At 39.1% G+C, this 24,048-nt stretch overlaps 1 protein-coding gene across 4 annotated transcripts in view; it reads right to left on the bottom strand.

Annotated features, from left to right (window-relative positions):
- Positions 1-254: 254 nt before the first annotated feature.
- LOC131684950 (mitochondrial carrier protein Rim2) overlaps positions 255-24,048 on the bottom strand; it is a 32,589-nt gene continuing 8,795 nt past the window's right edge. The window contains exons 2-6 of one of the 4 annotated variants that reach the window (XM_058968242.1): positions 5,833-6,031; positions 4,466-4,665; positions 4,115-4,388; positions 2,676-2,893; positions 255-2,608 (exon numbers count right to left, since the gene is read on the bottom strand). In XM_058968242.1, the coding sequence (XP_058824225.1) occupies positions 2,485-2,608; positions 2,676-2,893; positions 4,115-4,388; positions 4,466-4,665; positions 5,833-6,031 (1,015 nt within the window). In that variant the 3' untranslated portion in view covers positions 255-2,484. Of the gene's footprint in view, positions 2,609-2,675; positions 2,894-3,177; positions 4,061-4,114; positions 4,389-4,465; positions 4,666-5,832; positions 6,032-24,048 lie in introns of those variants that run through there. The other 3 variants (XR_009304716.1, XR_009304715.1, XM_058968243.1) reach the window with 3 other exon arrangements.

Raw genomic sequence — 24,048 nt, 5'->3', positions numbered from 1 at the left:
ACTACACCGGTGTCAATCAATCGAAAATCGTATTTGTCTACTTGGGCCGTTCCTGCACAAATTATGACAATGATGACCAAAAAGCGTGCAATGCTTGGAGCTGCGCCATGTTAGATGCATACGCAGTACTAAATAGAATGCCTCCCCTACAAAAGGTTATCGACATAGACGAATAAGCGAAGAGAACAAACCTTCAACCAACAATAGATAACATCAAAACCATGTTCCTTTCTTTCAAAACAGTCCAAAGACAATTGTGCAGTATTACTTTTATATTATTATATTCATCTTAAAATAGGTTCAATACAATGTTCTCGTATCGTCTATGAATAGTATGATTACATTAATATAAAACAAAAATGTTCCAATAATTATATTGGTTTAAAGCGTTAGGCATATTGTGTTTGCAGAATTGTGTTGTTCATCAGATTCTGTATAATATACTGCCCTATGATCTATTCTGTTCAAATAGTACACCACACTAGCGGGTAAGTGAATTATGATTTTTACAACATTTCCTTTTCTAAATCCCGAGTAATACCTTCGATACTCCGATATAGCTGACGTTATACGTTGTTGTCAATGAGCACGTCGAATTAACCAGTTCTCGGTGCGTTTAGATTTTTTCTACAATTTTCCCTGCGTCCTGCAGTATTGCACGCCAGCGCTTAGCAACAAGTACGAAAGGCCATCGACATTTTACTTTTGGCGTACGATCAACTTTTCAGGGCAATTGAGTTTGCAGTCGTAACTAAAAGTGACCTGATTTCACTGTGCAATAGTGCTGCTCACAGCCACTGCAAAATTGAGATAGGTCAGACGTTAACTCTCGTGTTGTGTTAATTTTCATTGTGAGTTTTGAATTTGTTTTATGCATTATTAAAACCATTTCTTGGCACAAAATTTACGGTGTTTCGATACTTGTTGCGCGCACTTTCTTACTGTAATATATGGTGTCGTTGTATTTCATATTAATGCATACGATTGAACGCTTGAACTATGTTACGACTGGATAGTTGTGCACTAGATTTGTGTTGACTTTGGTTGTCGTCATTCTTGAGCATCTCGAACAATAAATCGAAGCAAATTACGAGATAAGCTCTCTGATGTACACGTAATGCTAATGATAAGTTAGATTTCACAATTCCTGTCCAATGTTTATCTCTGGTGAAAAGGAAACATGTTTACCCAGTAAAAATCCCACAAATTATTCTAATGATTAAAGTAGATCACAGCATCTATAAAAGTCTTCTAGTCGCCAAAAAGGTTGTAGGTTTGGTTCAATGGTTTTTACGACGAGCTCGATAAAATGGTACAAAGCACGATATGGATAGGTCACCGTCTTCATTTATGTTTCTTTTTTCTACTAATAAGGATGGTCGAATAAATGCTTCTGTGAAACATCCATCGGAATGCTATCAAACCGTGAAAATAGCTTTTACGCGACTAAACCACTTTTACTGAACGGTTTTAGGTTCCTAATAGTATGGTCTCTCTAGAAAGTAATTTATTTACAAGGATAACAAAACCAAACAAATGCCTCGAAGCAGGCGCTGCGTACTCCTTTGTCCGTAATGTTCAATTGAAATAAACAAGCAATCAAATCAGAAACCCTAGAAATGCAAAATCAGCATAAACATGCACTTATAGGGCTATAGCTACTGTTGCTAACATTAAGTGGCAAATATTTTCGTTAACATAATTTCGATCTGTCGATACTAGAATCGGTTGAATTGGGCTCGCAGAAATTTGTAGAACAAATCCTGCACGAACTACACCTATTTTGTACTAGAATTTCGTATAAAGCATTTTGAAGTTCAAATAAAAAATTAATATAATTTCTTACCAACTTCGTGCTTTCGGACCAGAGGATAACAGAATTTGTAAACAAAAGTAATATATGTAAGTGCCACTAATAGTTAGACTTTGAAAACAAACTAACAAAAAGCGCTCTTCCGTAGAACCGAAAAGATAAAAACCAAAGGCAATATACACAATCGCTTAATCTAAAACACAGTCAGTCTCTCAGTCAATCAAGATTTGTAATCTTCTCTCACTACTACACTAGACAATGTTGTTAAAGTAATAATTACTCTTCATTATGATTCGCTTTTTTAAGCAATCTTCAGTGCATACGTTGCCTTTTCTTAAACCTAAGTTTGTTCGTTTTTGCAAAATATAATTATTCTTGTATAAATATTCTTAACTTGGTGTATATAAACAACGATACAGTAAACAAAACCATAACTCAACTTCTGACTACCTTTCTCCCTTTTTTCTCTCCAATATTTCAACGGATAGACCTTAGAGGTCTACGAAGAAATCACATATACAATGTACAACGAATACAGATTCGAGCTCCTCTGTCGCTCCGCAAACTTTCACGCCGTGTCCACCACTATCACGGAACAACAGTGCCGCCAGGGCTGGAAAACGATAGGTTCCGTCATCGCTGCTACCTTTGGACTCACTAAACTCCTGCCCTCAGTTGCTCACAATCAGACTGCCGGTGTTCAGCTGGTTCGACAGTACGTAAACAACTGCCTCGTATGTTGCCATCATGATTGCAGTATTCGGAATCTGGCGCACAAGTTGCGTTCCGAGGCCCCTGCAGTGGTTAAGAAACAGTTGATAAATAATTGCTTAATTCAGTTGTGAAATCAAGATTAACTCACCGGTACAATCCTCCTTTTCCTTCCTCCTTCCCAACGGTAAAGATTGTCTGCCAGAAGCTGCGATACTTGCTGCCCTCTTCACGTAGCCGAGTGCGAGCGACCTCGTGGGGATAGGTGATGATGGAGGCTATCGTCTTGGACGTGGCACCAGCAGCCATAAACTCAAGGAAATCTCGGGAAGTTTTATCATCGCCAGGACGTGAATGACGCAGTTCAGTCTAGAGGGCGGACGCAGAGGTTGTGGATTAGTACGTTCCAATGATCTTGCCGATACCTTTTTGAAATAAACGACAAATGGAAGGAGCAACCGGTTGCAACGTTTGTTCCTTGCGAGATGTCTTGATGACGAACACAACAGGTTGATTTTTTTTTTGAATGATTTTAGTATACATAGAAAAATGCAAACTCATACTAGATGCGGATTCGCTTGGATTCTCGGTAAACTCCCCCTACACACAGATGAAGGGCGAGTGGCGAGCGATGGCGGTTTCGTGAATATACGCATGTATCAGGGACTAAAAATATGAAAAAATACACATACGAGAAATTTAGCGGTACAAATTGGGCATGTGCGCGTTTTGGGGCTCCAGAGGATACATTAACGTGTATGTGGTTGACCTTTTTTCTTTGGAAAAATAGTAGTATTTTAAACATTAACCTAATAAAAATAGAATGTCGAAAATCGATTATACACATTTTCTTTTTAACAAAGTATTCTTGTTTAATACAACAGAGCAATTAAACAGGAAAAAGGTCAACTTGAGCACATGCATGTTTCCTCTTCCAGGTCGAATATCTCACTTAGCAGAGTTCGCCTACCCAAGCGCGATCCACATGCCATGTTCTTTTTAGTTCGTTTGGCGACATTAGGTTAGACGAAATGCGGGATTCCAACAGAATTCCGAAAGACACAACATACACATACATAGACGGGGTACGCATGGTCGGCTGTGGCCACGGGATTAGACACGGACACGGCTGCTTCCTCAGTGTCTCCCGTGGTTTTGTCGCTCCAGATTCCACTCGCAGAGCTACTCAGTGGGCAGACGGCATGGGCATGCATGAGACCTACAAAACTTTGACTGTATACGAGTATTTTATGTAGAACAAATTACCATCGTCTCTTACGACTGATTCCATTACGACCAATCGCACGGTGGCGCACGTTTGCCGGCGCAGGAAACCAATTTTCAAGGAAAAAACAGTTCCACGGCTCAGAGCTCGTTCAGAATTTGCTTTTCCGGTCAAAACCCCGATCTCTCATCATGCACCCGATATATTTTTTTTTTGATGAGGTGATCATGTTTGTATGTGAATGTGATTGTGACAACACAGACGCACACAATGCTCAATGTTAGGATTAGCAAAGTAGCGAACACATACAACTATAAATAAAAGATGTTGGTTAAAAAATGCAGACGTGCTCAGAGGATACATACCAGTTTCTTTTTCAGCGCCTCGTAAATGACGAAGTGGATCACCGTTTCCGAGATTCCGAAGTAACTAGCAGTGATGCCTTTGTAGAAGCCTCGCAGCCCCTGGGTCGCGTAAATTCGCTTTACGCACTCCGACACGGTCATTTTGCCCTCGGCGTTGTAGTCCAGCTGCAGACGCGTTTTGACAAACCAGATTGGATTGGTGAGGGTGGCCGATACAAAGCCGGCACAGGAGGCACTCATGATGTGCACCAATGGCGAGTTGGCTGGTATGATGCTGTTGTATATTTTAAAGCAAATAAATGATCAGATAGTGATTGTGGAAAATAGAAGTTTTACCGGTAAAGTACTTACCCATGGGTATTCAAGGCATTTTTTGCCTTCGAATATGCACAGAAGTAGATCGCACGGGATGGGGCGACACCGACAATGTTCGGGCCGAGACCCTTGAAGAGAGCCCGCGAACCTTCGGTTTGGACAATGTGCTTCAAGCATTGCCAGATTGAGATTGACTGGACCGATGTCGAGATGCCGCACTGTGGGATAGCAAGGACCTGACATTTAAGAGGAAGAAGTCCAAAAGTGGGAAAACAAATCAGTCTATTGTGATTTTGAATATGTACATAAGCGTAAGATGGTTATGGGATGTGGCGATGAACTCAATGGTTTCCTAAGATGATACTAAAAAGCTGATTCTTTGCTAATTTAATCGGTAATACTACTAATCTCCATATCTATCTATAATCGATGTTTGAGCTGGAGTCCACTATTATATCGCAATATTGTGAAAGCATCGGTTGGATTATGTAACTACGACAGGATTCAATAGTGCAATTCTCGAGGCGGTATTGAAAAATTACAATTGCCGCGGATGTTTACTGTACTATTTTCCTTAGCCGGCGTATAATAAAATGCCTGGCTGTAATCTAGTAGGCCGTAAAGTCAAACTGTAATCTCAACTGTAAGCCCTCGAACCTTCTACGGCAGTTTTGCAGTTTTACAGGTCATCAGTTTTGACATAGTGCACAAAAACCGGATTGACGCAAGTGCTCCTATCAGTTTTGTAATTAGTTCAATTACAACACACCACCAACCTTCCTGTTGGTGGATGTTATTAAGAAGCAAAACAGTACATCTCTCGATCCGGTTCGATCCACAATCCAACCAGTTTCCAAGACCAGATCGAGTACAGTCAGGCACAGAAAGGTTATCATTGCTCCAATATATAGACAGAAACGCGTGCAATGGTACGTCTATAGCTATTGTCGTTTGCTACCGCTATGTCCTATTTAAAAAATCCGCTCTCTTATCAGTCGCAAAACCGCATTGAGTGCAGTGAACAACATGCCATCTTTGGGGTTACATGATGCGCACTTTGATGATATGGATTGCTCGCACTATTTCAAGTGTAATAATCTCCCTATCGAGCTCGGACTCATCAAAAGCAGAAGCTGGGTTTGATCCGGTTTAACTAATGAATGCACTAATTTGTATTGGAATGAACAAACCGACTAGTTACTCGAACCGGTTCTCGCGCGCACCGAATGTTTACCGAAACAATTGACGTCCGCAGCGCTTATCACCCTGCCGAAATCATTTCTATTACTAAAACAAACACCCAGGCAGTGTGACTGTGTGCTACGGGAATGCATGAGGTCAGAACGTGAACAAAAAAGGTAGGCGGCGGCAAGCGCAACAGAAGCCGGATCAAGGCTACTCACCGATGGGCGCCGCCGGCTCAGGATCGTACTGGCACATACTCGCTGTCTCGAATGGTGCTCGTTCCCGGTGGGTAGTTTACCGTTGTCCGTAGCAATCCGGCTCGGTATGCTATGGATGAACGAGGCGGACGAGCTTTGCAGACGCGTTTTGACCACTTCCAGTGGACATGTTACGACAGCGCCGGCAGTACCTGCGATACTGGAGATGAAAAAAAATGAAAATTAGATGTGTAGTTGTATTCTGTTAAACTGGTTTGAAGTAGTTTTTAAAGATGCAATGCATTAAGAATTCGATAATGTAAGTGTTCTGTTTGGAAAAGTGTATTTGCGTCCATTTTTATATGATCTACTACATAGAAAAAGATTCTCTTCCATGCCAGTCAGGCAACTTTGAATAAGCGGCGGTTGGGGCACTCATCACATTTGAAAAAGATAAGATAACGGACCACCTGCTAAACTTCCATTATTATAGAATAACATGTCCACTAAAGGTTGATTATTCTTTTGAGCACCGTTGACTAATGCCATAATAAAAAGACAGATCTCACCAAATAAAGCCCAATAATGGTCGTGTTTGGCATAGATAAGAAAAATAAAGAACTAGATGACACATTGTGGGTCCTATTCTCATAGTCACGTCACCTAATGACTAGAACGAAATTTCCATTCGGCCACTAGGTGACGTGACTGTGAAAATAGGGTCCTGTATATAACCAAAAATCAACGGACATGATTGAATAAATAAGTCTAAAGAATCGTGATTAGGTTTTGAAACAATCATACAATCTTTCCTCATCAAAAATATAAACAAATTTCATATTTAAACATATAAATATGCAAATGAGTACGGAATTCACTTAAATATTCTCCTAGCAGACTAGGAGCGGTCAATCGAACGATTATCATCCAAACCAATCACGTTACAGCGGGTGTTAGCAAACAACTCTAAGGCTACCAATCATCATAGCTACTAGACGCCTTCTGCTCGACTAAACAAGTAGTTTGGTTTACTTTAGTGAACCGGTTCAATCTCAAACTATAACGATGAGAGTTGATTCCCGAAGGAAAATTTATTTATAACCAGTACAATCGCAAGTCATTCCAATGTAGATAGGGAACATGAGACAAATATTCACTACTAAAAGTCTGATGAGTTATAATTGTGTGATCACAGTGCACAGCTTGGAGCAAGGTAGTGACATTTGTTTCTAGCTTTTTTCCCTACAGGCGGCACGTCGAATCCGTTAACCTTAGCGACTTCCATAGACGTTGTTTGATTTATACGTGGTCAAGTTCTTTTTTCAGACTACTGGCGTCTAGAGTCTCCGTATGACGTCCGCGGTTCGTTCATTCGTTCGTCAAAATACTGACAGTTTGCTGATGATGATATTGTGTCAGATGTTCGGCCACTGAAATATATTTGTTTCTAAATTCTCCTTTGTACAATTTCATAAATTGCGATCTCTCAATAAGACCAATGCTTGGTACCACAAATTTCAGTAGATTATTCATCAAAACCGATATTCATCGTTCATCATCGACTGCGCAAAACGCGCCACGATACAAACTGCAACCTTGTAGCACTGTAGACGAACCGCGTGCAATGCAAACACACATCGTCGTCGTCGTAGTGCATCTTTCAGTGTTGGTCGCACTTTTTGCACCAACTTCCAACAGATTACAATCGCTATTCGCTACACAGGCAGAGCCATCAACGTGTGCCGATCACGCTTCGTTCACATGCAGGCCGTTTTCGTTTTTTTTGCGAACAAGATCTTTGGACTTTACCCGGTCGTATCTCGCAGATATCGCGGATAAACACATAGCGCGCGGTGAATGACGACGGCGGTATTGTTATGCTGATGGTTTTGAAATAAAATTGGGTTGGGACCACTGGGAAACGATTAACATCAATGTTGCTATTTCTGAACAGTAGGAAACTACAGAGAAGCCCCAAACGCCTGCTAACTTATTAATGTTTAATTAGGTCGGAAAACAAAAATAACAATGACAATCAAAACATTAGCTCTTGTTTTTGAATTCGATGATTAATGGACAATGCCAACGAAATTGCAAAAACATCTAGGATCGAGTCAACGTTTGACAATGGTTTTTTTTTCGTGCGTGTGTGCGGGTTGACATTATAGCAGCATCTGGTGTACTCTTATTGCCACACATCGAGAGAGAAAGAGAAGGTCTGCGAAAGAATTCGCAGTTTTGAAAAATGGCAAAAAAATCTATTCTGCTTTATTGTTTGTTTATTTCTATCCGTACCGATCGGACTTCCGAATTATAAGCTATTCTGGGATTGTACGATTTATTCTCTCGTTTTTTTTTCTTCGAGGTTGATGCATATTGTTAGTATATTTATGAGGTCGTCAGACATTGCATGAATTGAGCTCATGCTAAAATTGCGCTTTAATTAGAGCGGAAACTAATTTGCACTCCGAGGAAACGTGTATCCTTTCGGTGAATGATGTGGCTTTATCTAATTTCAGAGAAGTGACATTAGCGTTCCTGCTACGCACACCGTTTCTATGTTGATGGTATTTTTATACTATTCAACGAGTGACAATGTAATAAAATATATTGTTATTTCTCGTACTTCTTGACAAAGGATCGAATTATCCTTGTAATTTTACCCATATATTTTCGAAATCGAGTCATAATCAAATGTTTTATGTAATGTAATTGCAGACAAGACGGAAAATGTCACCCACTAAAACACTGCTTAAGGCCAATTGCTACGGGCCGTAATTCTGAATGGGATATTCAATGAACAGTTTAGATATGTGCGAGCGTAGAGACTTCGCGACCGAGTCTCTACGCTCGCGCTCCTCGCGAAGGGCTCGAGCGTTTGTAAGCGTATATAACTTCGTAACTTGCATAAATTATATTTTATAACCGTGTTGCCATTCGTACATTCGCATGTGTTCTTGATTGATCACGCAGACCGTGAATCTGATGCTTAATTTACTGTGTACTGTTCAGGTCAGAGTTAAAAATAATCGAAGCTCTTTTTTGACGGCTGAAAATGAGCCTGTTGCGACTCGCGGTGAATAGAAAAAATATTCATTCAACTATCCGTCTTATTCATTCAGTTGATTATCGTACAATATATTCATTACACTAATTATCTAGGAAAATGTTTTCAAATGCCGATAAAGCATATGAAACAACAAACATCATCGCTTACATTGTGCCAGGGTTTACTTTGATGCGTTTGAGTCGTTGCTGCACGGTCGCTTCGTGTAATAATCGGAGCCGAATGAAAACCTGCATGGATGAATGGGCGGTTTGTTCGTTCGACGTTTTCAACTGCGTCATTGAATATTGAAAATGAATGCGGCTGAATATAATCAATTTTCATTCAATGAATTTGAATATTTTTAACTCTGGTTCAGGTACTAGAAGAGAGTATATCACTAGAGGTCCCGGTCATGTCGCCATGTTGTCTTGAGAATATCAGCGTCATTTTTTCATTGGTTTAGCTGAAAGCATGAGTCTAGACTGCTAGGATAGAGGATAGCAACTTCTGGACGAGAAAGATTCATGATCGCGTGAGCGGTGGGTTAATGCTTGAGACCGCGTTTGTAAATTTATAGATATTGTCTTTCAGCGTCTTGGTGAAATGCTGAAAAATAAAAACATATCAAAAAGAAGTTTTTTTTTTGTAATTCCACCAGATATCTATCAGCAAGAAAAAAAAATTTATTATCGTGAATTTTTTTTTAGAACCTAAGGTGAAGCGAATTAACCAAAACTTTTGTGAATTTTTTTATTTCAGTTATAACCTTAAGGTCATTCGCCTCTTCGGGTTAAAAAAATCTCTTATGAAAAATTTCTAATCCTATGTGCGGGGTCGGGATTCGAACCCAGGTGCGCTGCGTTCAAGGCAATCGATTTACCAACTACGCTACGCCCACCCCAGTACTTTTGTTTATTATAATGTATCATTTCAATAACATTTTGTAATTTTTCATGCAAAAATATCGGCAAACGACTCGGTGATTACGCTTTTTGTAGAACGTCTCTGGAAAAAAAACATGATTTGCGGTGTTAACTGCCATTCAAAAACTACTTAACCGATTTATTTTAATTTTTGCATACACATTCTATATAAAAACACCTAATCCTATGTTGAGTTTTTGAGATATTTTTTCAATTAAGGTGGTATCCACGTAGACCCGCCAGCGCGCACAGGCTTCTGGTTGATTGTTAGGCTGGTGGCGGATTATGAAAAAAAACACAAAGTATCTCGGTCTCCTCGATGCACGACTATCGAGGCGTAATGCAATAACCATCCTAAAGCAATTGTCTGACAGAGGCTCTTTAAAATTGGTGCACGAAATATGCTTGACGATGTTTGCAATACCGTCAAAGCTGATTTTTTCTGGTCTTCAAAATTAAAATTTAAACCACTACATGTAGCTTCGAAAAAAATTAAAATACAAGATATATTCAGTAGATATTTTGCATTTTATTACACAAAATAAAAGATCAATTTTGGGTTTCGAGAGTAGAGGATCGCCTTACTGAGAAACAACAAAAATTAGTTACCCTTTTTGGCCCTAAGTTACGTTTCACTCATAAATTTCGATAAACAATTGGTTACATTTTTCACTATTTTTATTTGATTTTAACCAAGCCATACCACGGCTAACAAATAACATGAAATAAATTACTTAAATAGACAAATCATCCTATTTCCAACCATCCAAGACAGTGGTCACAATATTGACAAAAACAGCTTCTTGTATCTTGTGTTCATTGTCTGAAGAACAAAGAAACCCGTTACTTTCATTCTTTCCTTAATGATCTCTCGTGATGAGTCTCATAAGTCTCATAAGCAAGAAGCGATTCGTCGACCAAACACGGAGATCTGGCGTCCGATCTTTTCGCGCGATATCGAGCATTTCTGAAATCATCTTTAACATTCAGTGGTGATATTGGTAACGCAACTTTACAATATCACTGCAATTCATCATTCTCAGCTTGCTGAAACCTTTTTAAATCAGAAAATTAGTAATATTAACGAAAAAAAATATTTATTTCACAGATGGATCAAAGATTTATGAAAAATCACATATATAATAGTATAATTCGCATATCAATTATTTTTTTCGTTTACGCTCTCCATGTTCAATTTTTATTGCATAATTAACAGCTTTATATTTTACATGTTCAGTTATTGAAAAATTAGAGCCACTATCTTATTTCATTTATTCTGATAGTCTTTGTTCTTTATTAGCTCTTGATTCTATAAATTCCAATAACAAAACAGATCATTTTATATGGATGATTCGAGATCTTATTAGCAAAATGAACTCAGAAGGTTTCACAATAACATTTATTTGGGTTCCATTGCATTGTGAAATATATCGGAATGAACAAGCAGATAGGTTGGATAAAATAGTAGCATCTAGAGGTATTTTTTATGATCGTGGAATTCATGGTAACGAATACTTTCCTTTAATTCGCCATAAAATTTATATACTTTGGCAACAAGCATGGGATACTAGTGAGTTGGGACGTATGTGTCATTCTATTTTACCAAAAGTTAAACGTAAAGCTTGGTTTTATAGACTAAATATGGGAAGATTATTTATTCAAACATTTTCTCGTATAATATCAAATCACTATTCATGTAGAAGCCATTTTTACCGCGTTAATATAATCGATTCTAATTTATGTGAATGTTTAGAGTCCTATGAAGATATTGATCATATCATTTTACATTGTCGTCGATTTTATGAAATAAGACTGAATCTTTTTTCTGCCCTTTCTTCCGTAGAAAAACCAATCCTTCACTCTGTTAGAGATGTACTGAGTAATATAGATTTTGTCGTCCTTAAAATCATCTTCGAATTTCTCATCAGATCCAATCTTAAACTCTGACACCCCATAAATCTAATATATTTTCAGGTATTTGAATACGACAACTCACTTATCAAGACACCAACGCTACCATCCTTTGAACTTTATATACATGTGGACAATGAAGCTTAGTTCTGTTATGGTTTTATTTAACCGAGTGAGCTAAATTAGTTTAAGAATTTATCGTATTTATATATTTTGAAAAGAAAAGTAGGTTTTTTATGCCTTTTTGAGAAGAGATTACAAAAGCAAATTTCACTCAAAGGGGCTTTTCTCTACTTCTTTAAAAAAAGTAATAAATAATAAATAAATAAATTCAGTAGTGATAACGTTCAACAAAATCCTCCCAGACGAAAAGATTCGTTTTGGAAAATCGAGGTTTGTCGCCACTTACTAGAAAAGTGGCTATTAAAAGATATATGTCATATTCCATCAAAAAGAAAGCTCATCTACGGAAATAAATTACAATGCATAGTCTCCAATAGCTGAATCACCAACTGTTACCAAATGGGCAATAATGGCAACTGCAAAGGCTACGTAGAGCACCTCATAATCAACAGCCAGTACCATCAGTGCGAAAGTTATTACCAAGGACGGAGGGACAACAATCGTTACCCGTACGGACAAGAAGCAAGCAACAACATTTGATCGTGAACATGACGGTAACAACCACGTTGATGATATAAACGAACCCCAAGACAAAGTGGGCGAGGAAAAATGCTTTATCAATTTTATTTGTTTGACAGAGCTCCAACAGAGAATTCCTAATTTTATTAAGTAAGCTCTAGAGAAAATTAAGATTGAGACGGTTCAAATTTGATCCGAAGAAACTCAAAAATTCCAATTTTACAAAAAAAAAACTGAATAACTCTCAAGATTTTACATTGAAAATGACCACCAGCTCATTAAGTTTAGCAATGCCGTAACTATTAAAAATATAGAGATACATTTTTTGCTGGTGAGACAAATTTTGCACTATCGGAAGAAGTGGCGACTGTCCGCTAAGTAAACATTGGTTTTTGAAACGACATAATTTTGCGTACATTTGTCTCAAAAATGGGGACGTCTTGTTCTCTAGTTTGGTTACTTCTATAAACCGTTCTCCTGTAGGCGTGCTTATGTCTTCGTTATCTGTAATAAAAAAATGGATTGAAACCGCTTCTGTCTTGTTCCTGTCTTCATTTTTCGATTCCTAGTTTTGAGGTGATAAAACATACGAACGGTATTGTTCCTTATTCACGAATACTCATTTCTGTAGAATTATGCAATTTTTTGATGATCTGATAACAGAATTTGATAATCCCTGTTTTAGTCGTTATGATGTAGATATGCTAGAATAGCGACAGCATTATTAAATTCCGCAAAACAACAATCTCCCTTCATTAGATTCGTGAGTTCCGCCTCAAAGGCGACAAATCTTCCGAACGGCTCACTCAGCCCGAACTAAATGTACACACTCAATTCTGTTCGGTACTTTCCACACAGCCGAACAGTCGGTAGAATTTTGTTAACTGGTATTACAGTAGACAATAATTTGCCAATTTTCAGCGATACATTTTCCAAGTTTCACCAAAGCAAACAGCACCTGTACTGAGATTTGTTTGCGTCTGTTTGGCTGTGTAAAATTCACTAAAAGTTGCGAAAAAGCTGAGATTCGGTAGAATTAAGTGTGTATGCTTGTATTACTGGGAATTTGAGTCGAACAAGCCTCACCGATCTGAGTAAGCGGCTGGAATGCTCCAGGAACTAAAGAGCGTGAGCAATACAATCGAATACAACAATCGACATTTTTTCATTAACCAGTCCTGCGCCCCTTTCCTGAACAAAGCAAAGGTCAAATAAGTCAAGCAATAGCAGAACACACATGTACCCCCTACTCAAACGAATTGATGAATTCATTAGAAAGTAAGAACACACATCAACTAAACAGACCATGAAGACTTCCATACTAATGAGAACAGATCATGCCAGTCGAAGGCCACAGAAAATCGTAGAAAATCAATTTCTGAATCATGGAAACCTCTGGAATTTGTTTTGTGTATCGGGTAGACTTAGTATGAAACCAAACCGGATTCTGAAAACAAAACTGAAACTTTTGTTAAATTGCTCAAGAAATAATGTAGTTATTTGTTACGCAATCAAAAAAGTAATGTCGTGTGATTTTCTATGTTATAACAACTACTACATTAAACTTAGTCCCGAGGTATGTCATATCACACAGCAAAGATTAAAGAGGATTTCACATGTTTCACAATATTGCCCACCGACATGGAAAAATAGATTCCCAAGACTATAAAATATAGATAAAAAACCAACCACCAACCTCCTCCCCGCCAACTTGACGGACCCAAACAGTGAAGCCTTTTCAATCACAACCCCATTTCGCACGATATCTTATCACCGATAAAGTTTGATTGCAATTGTTTTGAAACGGTAAACCATTTACGATTCGAAAGTCCAAGCAGATAACACGACACGCGGGTCGTGAACTGTTTGAACGTATCTTAGATCCAGTCCTTGGACCACCGAAATCTAAGCAGTGTCCGGTAATGCGTTATTGGTATTAAGAAGCCTAAAAATAGTATCCACGAGGTTAAGACAACCTAACCGGACACAGTTGATTTGTTGCAATGTCGCGTAACCGGATTGCGGGAGCGAAAGGTCCTCCTGTATTTAAAAATCCTACCGGCTGGCTGCTGATAACGACAGCAACCGGTTTGCTGCTATGCTGTAATGCATCGGGCGAATGTTCTTAGCTAGAACGGACGACTCATCGGGTACGATTGAAAGGCATCACACCGCGGAATGATTAGGAGTGACCTTCGCTTTATCAGCAAATTTAATGGATGCAATTTCTTTCTATTTGTGGAACTAATCGTACCGTGTTCATTGTTGGCAGATGATAGGTAAGTTCTCGCGGTCATGTCGCATTGTTGTTTTCCCAAGAAAACGAACCTACAGGCGCGCAATGCAATATTCATTCTTGGCTAGGTAGGTAATTTGAAAACTCATTATTTTCGTCCATCATCAACCTCCCACGGGCATCGGTAAATGGTAAACAAGATTTGCCGTTTTAGGTACCGCGCTTTAGTTGCCTTTGGAAGAGACATGCAAGGACAATCATTTGACTTGCTTGTGAAGTTAATGGGCAGTAAAATAATATTGACAAAACATTTCGTGAGCTCGTCCAATTTGTTTCGGTTTTTTTCTTTTTGACATGCGTCATACCTTTACCTTGAGAATGTGAAGTCTTCAAGCGTTTTTTGTGAATAACGTATTAAAAAAGAACGAATTCGAACAATTCCAAATAAATGAAATATATGAATGCAGTTGCATTGAACCACATGCACTATGCAGTCTGTCAAACGATACAAGAGACAGCTAAATCATTCTTTTAGTTTTTGTAGTTTTTTGGTGGTATCTAACGGGGAAAACAGACCGAAATAATGAGTTAATCGAAAGCAATTATGTGAAAAAATAGAAAGATCTTAAACTAGGATTTGTGATCTCTCCATTTTTTATATTCATCGAGCACACACTACACATATATTAACACGTAAATTCGGCCTGTTTAACTTCACCCGTACAGCTTGATCTAATTATTTCCCAATTCCAAGTAACCTTTGCCAACTCTGAAAAGTGGCTCAAAAATAACTTCAAATAAACTATGTAAACTTGAGTATAAATTATGAATAAACTAAACAAAGTGTTCTTTATTTCAAATTCTCTTATGCCAATTTGTAACTATTTAGGGTAATTGCGAATAATATGACCAAAGTGGCGGAACACGGCATCGAACAGACGCCCAAATAAAGCACAAAATAAATGGTAACACGTCATGGTCGGACACGAGGATCGCAAAAGAATTGAAAATAGCCAAAAACCATCGTCTGCGCAGTGTTGAAACGTGTCAAGTTTTGTGTTTCGCGGAAGGCATAATCGGTACAAGGGATCGGAAATTGCGTCAGAAATTCATGAAGCTTTTCATAATAAATCCAAGACTTGGACGCGGTGGTAACTAACAAACTTCTACCTGAGCTAGCTAATAGGACGAGTAATAATATCTCAAGCCTAAACGCGATCCATTGGGGTTCTGCATAAGAGGGGGCGGTCACGATTTGCTTATAAGCTTATAGGAGACACTGGGGGTCGATGGGTCCATTGGTAGGTGTACGGGTTGTGGCGGTGATCAGGATACTGTTGGCAATCTGTGATGACATTATCACATTTTCTCGATGGCGGAGCTTACACGTCTTGAGGCCATGTCGCTAATTGAAACGAAACGTTGAATTATTCCGTACGATATTTCTACCTTTCTGACCGAGTCTCATCGAACAATTTCAGTACATATTTGTTCAACTTGGGATCACACTTCAGGCGTACTGTGTGTACCGAATTTCTCAGTAACTGCTTTCACACATGAAGGAGATACTCCTATTCGTTTTGTAATTCGATTTGAAGTTCATTTCTCTCAGTACTCATCAAAGTCACAAGACTTGTATGCCTGTCAACAAACAAGAGAACAGGGAACGGATTGTTCTTCTTTTTCAATCATGGAAAGCTTCTCCGGTCATCCAAACACTTTCAATTATCCCAATACCATAGTCTTCGGGAGCACTCCGAGAAATTCCTACCGGGAGTCGACTTTTGTACGAAAATAAAATCAAAGGAGAAAATTGCATTCCAGCGGCATTTCCAGCAAACAGAGCTCTATAGTTTACTATTCTTATAGTTTCTTCCAAATACAGATTGGACATGCTTAATATTCCTTGGAGTCAAGTATTTTTTGTTTCGCACATCCAATTGAAAAGCACGCATCCATGTTGAAAATTTGCTGCGGCAATGTCAATAGATGTTCCATTACCTCGCCTGTGGGTTTTTTTCCTTTGTTGGATACATTAACCACTGCGACCAGTTATTTGATCTATTGTGGTATATCCCCTGTTTACTATATGTTTACCAACTCAGCTAGTTACTATTTGTTTGAGTAACCGCTGATACTGGATTTTTAGCATTTTCTCAATCAGGTATTATATATCGTATGTAACTAACTACCTTTTTAGGAGAGATTGGGCCAGATTCTCGATGGTACTGTTAGTCCAAATCCGAAGAATTTGTTCCTTTTTGTTAATAGTGCAGGACAATTGCACAACAAATGTTCCGAAGATTCTCTATCACTATTGCAAAAGTGTTCAAGTGTCATCTTGAAGCCTCCTAATTATCTTCATGTGATGATTACTACCATAGTGTCCATTAATTAACCCAGTATAAGTACATAAGTACTAAAACCCTTCTTAGATAAACTGAGAAGTTTTTGAGCCACTTTATTATCTGGTGTTATGAATCGTTTGCTCTGTTCAGCTGCTGGGGTGTTTTTCCAGTTGGATTCCACCATACTACTCTGCCAATTTTTTAGTTCTTCTTTCAGAGAACAGCCAGATATACCACATAATGACTCTGGTCCAATGAAATTGCTTTGAAGAGCCTAACCTTGCGAGTTGATCCGCCTCCTCATTTCCTTCAACTCCACTGTGGCCAGGCACCCAGAATAGATTCACTTTGTTTTGCATAGCAAGTTGTTGAAGTGATTGAATGCATTCCCAAACCCGTTTGGATGTACATGTAAAGGATTTAAGTGCACTAAGAACTGCTTGGCTATCTGAGAAGATACAAATTTGGTATGTCTGTAATTCCTTTTTAGGTGCCTGTGGGTTAGTTAAGAAATTCTTGGAGCCAGTTTATTAGCTGACACTCAGTTACAGCTGCTCGATGTTTCCCAAATTCATTGGATTTCCTGACGGAGGTTTGAAGGTATCTGATAGAGACTTCCATTTTTCCGAGAGATCCATTTTTGAACGGAGTGTTCAGCTTCGTGCGCCAGACATACTGTCCCACACCGATCCGGAGCCTTTTTTAACCCTTAAATGCATGAAACTCATTCTTCCTAGATACTCATTTTTCTAGTTGGATACGATATATACCTCTTGTTAAGGGTTTATATCACATAACTCGGTATGTTGAACAATGGCAACAGGGGTTAATGTGATTGGAGCTCTGAAACGAGCAGAATTCCCAGTCCATTCCACGATATCACGTTCGGTTTCCACCGATAACACCAATGATCCACCAGGTTTCGATCCGGCAGTATATTTGCCGTTTATTTTATCCCGAATAGTCTGCGCTGGAACATGGAATTCTCGGCTCACGGATCGCAGTGGTAATACACGCCGGGCAGCATCGAGTGCTTTCTCCAAATCATTCCCAGAAAATAGCGTTGCTTCTGTGTCATCTTGATTGTTTCTCATCCTGCAATAAATTAAAGGAATTGCCATTCATGTTATTCAAAAACGGAAACTGTTGATTTCAGAAGAGTCCATTCACCGTTCATTTTTGTTTAAGTTGAAATGCAAATGAAACATATTGTTTAAATACACTTGTTTTTGAGGAAAAAGTCACTTAATGCTTAAAAAAATGTTTTTTCGATATCTCCGCTTTCAGAAATAAAAAGACTGCGATACTTACAATAATATCCCACACCAGAAAATTAAATAACGCGCCGACCCCCAAAGATCCTTATTATTCAACATCTTATCATTCAGATCAAACAGGGTGTATATACTGTGCATAATTATGTCAAAAAATCGTTGATTCTCATTTTCCCCCAAAAATTCGATGAAAACACCAGTATCGTAACTGTCTTTTTCAAGGCGTTTTGGTTTTCTTTCGAACATTGCAAAGTTGGAGTATAAAGTTAGCTAAACTTATGCAATTAACTAATTTTCAAAGCGCCATAAAGAAATAAATCACGACAAAAACATTATCCATTTTATAAATCAAGAAAGTTGTTCAAAACATTTTTCAAAAAGGGATCAATACATGCACACCTAGTTGGCTCGTTTATCGATTCAAAGTTTCAGTATAGATTTCCGCCGTGGCTTTTTCCGTCAAGGATAAATAAAAATAGCATCTCGGGCACCTTTGCTGCTATTTTCATCGATCAAATAGTGGTGTGAAATTTAATTCTATGTTTTGAGAGTGTGTATTGTTCCGTACAATTTTACGGTGGAATTTCCGCTAATTTCCTTAACAATACACCGAGAATGATTGTAACTTGATGATCTCATGATCCCATGTACAACTTTTATAGTACAACCTTCAAGATTGTAACGAAATGCGATAAAAAGCATTCATTGAGTGCATGGTCATACTGCGCATTAGACAGTAGGGCTTTTGCTGTCAATCAATGGTACCGAACGAGTTGGATTCGCGAAATGAGTTTCGATAAGATATCAAACCAACAGGTTGGTCTTGTGGACCTACCAGGAAGTTTCTTATCTCGAGCCTTGATTGCAATATCATTTAATTATGAGATGATTGCAAGCCACCGACAAAATCTAGTTGAATCCGAAAATTTTATTGGGATGCCGAACAGAGATGCATCAACTTATTTACAGTTTAATTTTGGTGGCATGTATCTTGCGAAGATCGTAAAGGTATACAAAAACAATTGGCTTTTCACTTGCATTCAGTTCATAAAGTGCAAGGGACTGTCATTATGAGTGTGTTGTTGTTTTGGCGAAACTCGTAACCAGAATGTCGCTCTGATTCATTAAGTGGTGTTGCGCGATTCGCCGTATAATAGAAAGATTTGTTTTAAAAATAGCGCTTGTGGATTCATGCCGTTCACAACTGTGCCAAAAATGTTTCCGGTCAAAGAACATGAAATTATGCTAGCTAGCAACATTGACTTATGTAACTAAATTTTTATGATTTTGCTCGAATTTCATTTTTTTTTTTATATTTTGTTTGCTGGAGGTTCAGCAAAGTTAACTGGAAGTGCGAAGCGCTGAAAAATTGCGTTGTTCCGTAATCCCGTTGTAATCTAAGATTCGTTTGCGTAGTTGATCGATTTATAAGGTCAAGTTTTGATTCGGTATGTAAATCTAAGGATGACATTTGTTTATAGCCGTTTATTTGCCGCGACTCAGTGCTTTACATAGTATTAATAAATAACATACAAACTCGCAGGATAATGCGAATAAACACTAACACCTACTGAAAATCTCTTATCATTCAATGGTCCATATGGCTCTAGATAATGTTGGGAATGCTAGGAGATGTAATTGAAGCAATCAATACACAACAAATTAGAGCCTTACTCGTGGAATTCAGCATCGCCATTGATCAAATGGCAAATCGCTGACAGTTCACATCAATTTGTCAATTTCTGAAGTAAATAGAGCTGCACTCATTTCTGAACAAAAACTCATGCTCCTCATACATGCTAGATCACAAGAAGACCACTAATAATAATGGAATTTTTCATTTGCACAGCGTCGATAAACACGACGATCCGATAATCACACGTCGTATTGGGCAGCTAGAGCGCCGCACACGCGTGACACACTGTGAATTGTTTCGTCAAACAAACCCAAAAAAACCCCTGTTTCATTCGTCGGATAGCAAACAGTTTTTATTATTTTTAATCTAAGGCCATTTGAATACGATGCTAATAAAAAATACCGAACGAGATAGACGCCGCGCAATTAAAAGCTGCGCTTCCATGATCATACTGGACCAAACCGGACTAATCACTCCAAAACATGGATGACCCGGCGCGGATAGCGCGCGCTGATTACACACTCGACACGTACGAGAAGTCTGATTTCGCCGCTCGAAACTGCTAAAGGAGGCTTGTTTTTCTAGCGCTACTGATGGCCTCTCGCAGCGGAACGGATCAGTGATAGTGCGAGGTTTCGGAACGGTTCGAACTTTTATGGGGGGCATAGGAGAGTCTTTAATCTGGTGCTACAAGCCGGAGAGCAACTGACCCGTACCTTTTTCGAAATCAGTTCAAATTTACTGCGGCGCAGAATGTGCACCAGCAACGTAAAGATATGTATGCGTACCTGATCAATTTGAAGCTGCCATTCGGAAATGTACCAATGGAAAGGTAGCATTTGACGGTTGTTCAACCAATTAGAGCCTCGCAAATTGAAGGTACAATTTATCCACCTCTGTGTGAAAACCGGTTAAATGGCGAACTTCTAATGCGGTATCAGATTTCACATCGTGTTGTAAATATTCCGAACAAACAAGCATTATCCGTTGGTGCAGAGGGCTGTATACACCACGCTAATTGCCCGTGTCGTTGATATAGTACAGAGTAGGGCACGGATTCACAAGTCTTTCTTTCTTGACCGGTTGTAACAACAATGATTTCTTTTTTCTCTAACGAAACTGAGAACGTGTTACTCAATGCTAAAGGGCACCGTTTACTCTTCTATCTGGGTGATACTTTTGAAAAAACATAGAATTTTCTCGACAGACATGTTAATCGCTAAATCACAGTAGCTTCGGTGTAGCTATTTTTACAGCCGTGTGTTATCAAAATGTTGCTAATGGAAGGACTTCCAGAGCGCAAATAGCCGAAACTCATCAATTATTCCGGTCCGAACTGAACGTATCAGTGGACCTTTGGTGACCCGTGATTATATGGTTGCCTTCTAGAAGCGATTGATAAGACTCAAAACTGAACAAACAACCACGGTTCGCATCTTCTGTTCGGTCCATGCAGAAACGGACACCGGGCGTTCGCTCATGGAGGCTTGATTTTTTGGCCGGTTTCTTGTTTTGCTACCATGAATCGGCGGAGATAGTGATTACGGGATCACACGACTTTAATGAGCCAAAATACGACGTGGTTGTAATCTGCGGGTGTTTTTTTCGGACCAAACCAGTCGACCCGTGCGATGTACGTGACTTCCTTATCGAAGTTACAATAGTTGGACGGCGGCCAATCTCCGGCGCATTGACGTCAGCGGTATTATGGAATCAATAGGAAAGTGCCGTATTAACTGATGATGACTTTTCGAAAAAAAACGAGACGTAGTTTCCGGGGTTTTGAGCACTACAAGATTATGTTGTGGTACTCAAAGAAGCTCGCAAAAAAAGTAATGCTGGGCTTCTTTCTTTCCACTCCAGAGCTGTACGTACTGTGCGTAGTTGCAATAGACCGGAACTTTAAATGGCACCATAAGTAGTAGAATCTAAAAAGGAAATAGAGAAGATTGAGTATGTTTTTGTGTTAACCGTCCTATCTCGCACGGACTGGTGGTGATTTACAGGAAAAAAAGAATTTTCCGTGCTTTTCAGGCACATCATGCGAATAACTTGGTTCACGGATTTAGGTAGGTGTTAGCTCAATCATCTTTCCAGTGACCCATTTCATAGTAATTCTGTTTCCGAGTTCATTATTCCATTGACGAGCCCCGCGTCAATGTGAATATCAATTGGACGATTAGTATTACGATAAGACTTTTGATTCCTTACAAGAGGAAATATATCGACGCGTCAGTAGTGTATTGCTTCATATTTTATATATAATTTTAAATATGTATACTTTCCAGTTTTTTCAGTTTTCCAACTTCTTCTTAATCTCCTGCTAACGGAAGTATACAGTTAAGCGCGTGTTCTCGTTTCTTTTATTCTGTTTAGTAAAGATAAGGAAAATACCCTAATCGCCATCGTATCTCTGAGTAATTATAGGGTAGTGCCTTACGACGTGAAATAGCCTATCACCTACCGGCGGAAATGTGAAAGTTTAGAGTCGTTCCGTGAACGTCATTGGAGGCGTCGAAGGAACTCTATCTGAAATGGAAAAGAAATTACATACCACAGCACAGACGAACATTCTTTTTTAATAAACAATCGAGACTGTCTACTGAGTCTTAGCCGAAACGCTAATAATGTGGCCATCTAGAACATGTCAAACAACCTTGATTGATCCCAGTTTGGCTTTACCAAACTGTAACGCGAGGGAAGGTGTGAAAGCTGTCGAGTAAGAGTTGACTACACTTTAATTCAATCTCTGGTCTTTCTCCAAATCTATATGACACAAGACTAGCTTGGATTCGCCAATTAGCTTAGCATAAGCTGGACGCGTTAATGCGCCCATCACCAATAGAAAACATCATGTAAGTGATATATCCTTTCAAGTCATAATTATATGTTTTAAGATTGATAAATGCAGTCCCTATTAATATACTTTAGCTAACAAACAACAATCATCAAGTTATAGTTGTCGTTTTTTGCACAATTTCTCAGCAGAATTTCTATTCACCACCCCTCCTCAGAAACACTCACTACAATTGCAAACGAGACGGGAAATGTCACCCACTAAAACACTGCTTGAGGCCAATTGCACTGGGTCGTGATTCTGAATGTGATATTCATTGCACGGTTCAGATAAATTCCGGCGTAGGGATTTCGCGATCGCGTGTATCATTGCGAGGGACTCGAGCGTTTGAGCGTTTACGTCCTCGATCGCGTGTGCATTTGTGTGTCGCATGTGCTAACGTGTATGTAACTTCGCGTGTATAAATTTTATGTTAAAACCTTGTGTCCTTTCGCATAATCGCGTGTGTTCTTGAATGATCGCGCGGACCGACAATATGATACCTAATTTTCGGTGTATGGATCAGATACTAGAAAAAAAATTAGTTCTTCCATGTCAGTAGAGTTCCCTATCATGTCGCTATGGAACGTGTTGTCTAGAGTATATAAGCGTTATTTTTTTATTGGTCTAACTGAATTATAGACCCAAGTTTCTGGAATGGAAGGTAGATTTCCGGACGTCACCGATTCATGATCATGCGAACACAGTCGTTTGTGCGTTTGATATCGCGTTAGTAATTTCGTAAGTACTAAAACGTTCACCGTATTACCGGGATCAAGCTTGCGCGATCGCCGGCTGTGCGTGGATGATCGCAAAAGGCTCAAGCATTTATATATTCATGGTGTCCATTTGCATATTCGCGTATTTTGGACCATTGAATCTGATACTTCATTTTCAGTGTACGGTTCAAATGCTAGAAGAGAGTTCCCGGTCGTATCGCCATGAAACGTATGGTTTAGTAAATATGAGCGTCAATTTTCAGTTTGGTCCACCTGAAAGCATTGAACGTATACTACCAGCTAGGGTCTCCCGAACGTAAACGATTAATGATCGCGCGAACACGAGTGTTTGTAGGTGAGTGAACCGGACCGCATTTGTAAATTTATAGATCCTAACCGTTCACTTAGTGAACGATGCTTTCATGTTCGCGACATCGCAGGCGCAGTTGTTCGTGGATGATCGCGAAAGCCTCGAGCGTTTATATGTTAACATGTTAGTCGCTTGCTCCAGCGTGCATGTTACTTCGCGTGCGTAAATTCGATTTTATAATGGCGTGGCCATTCGCATATTCGCGTGTATTATTGAATGATCGCGCGGACCGTGAATCTGAGGCTTATTTTTTGTGTATGATACAGATGCTAGAAGAGAGTGAGTTCTCTCAT

Source organism: Topomyia yanbarensis, chromosome 2 (genome assembly GCF_030247195.1).
Source record: "Topomyia yanbarensis strain Yona2022 chromosome 2, ASM3024719v1, whole genome shotgun sequence".
Lineage (NCBI taxonomy): Eukaryota > Metazoa > Arthropoda > Insecta > Diptera > Culicidae > Topomyia > Topomyia yanbarensis.
The sequence above is the reverse complement of the archived record's forward strand: the minus strand, read 5'-3'. Positions and strand labels throughout refer to the sequence as shown.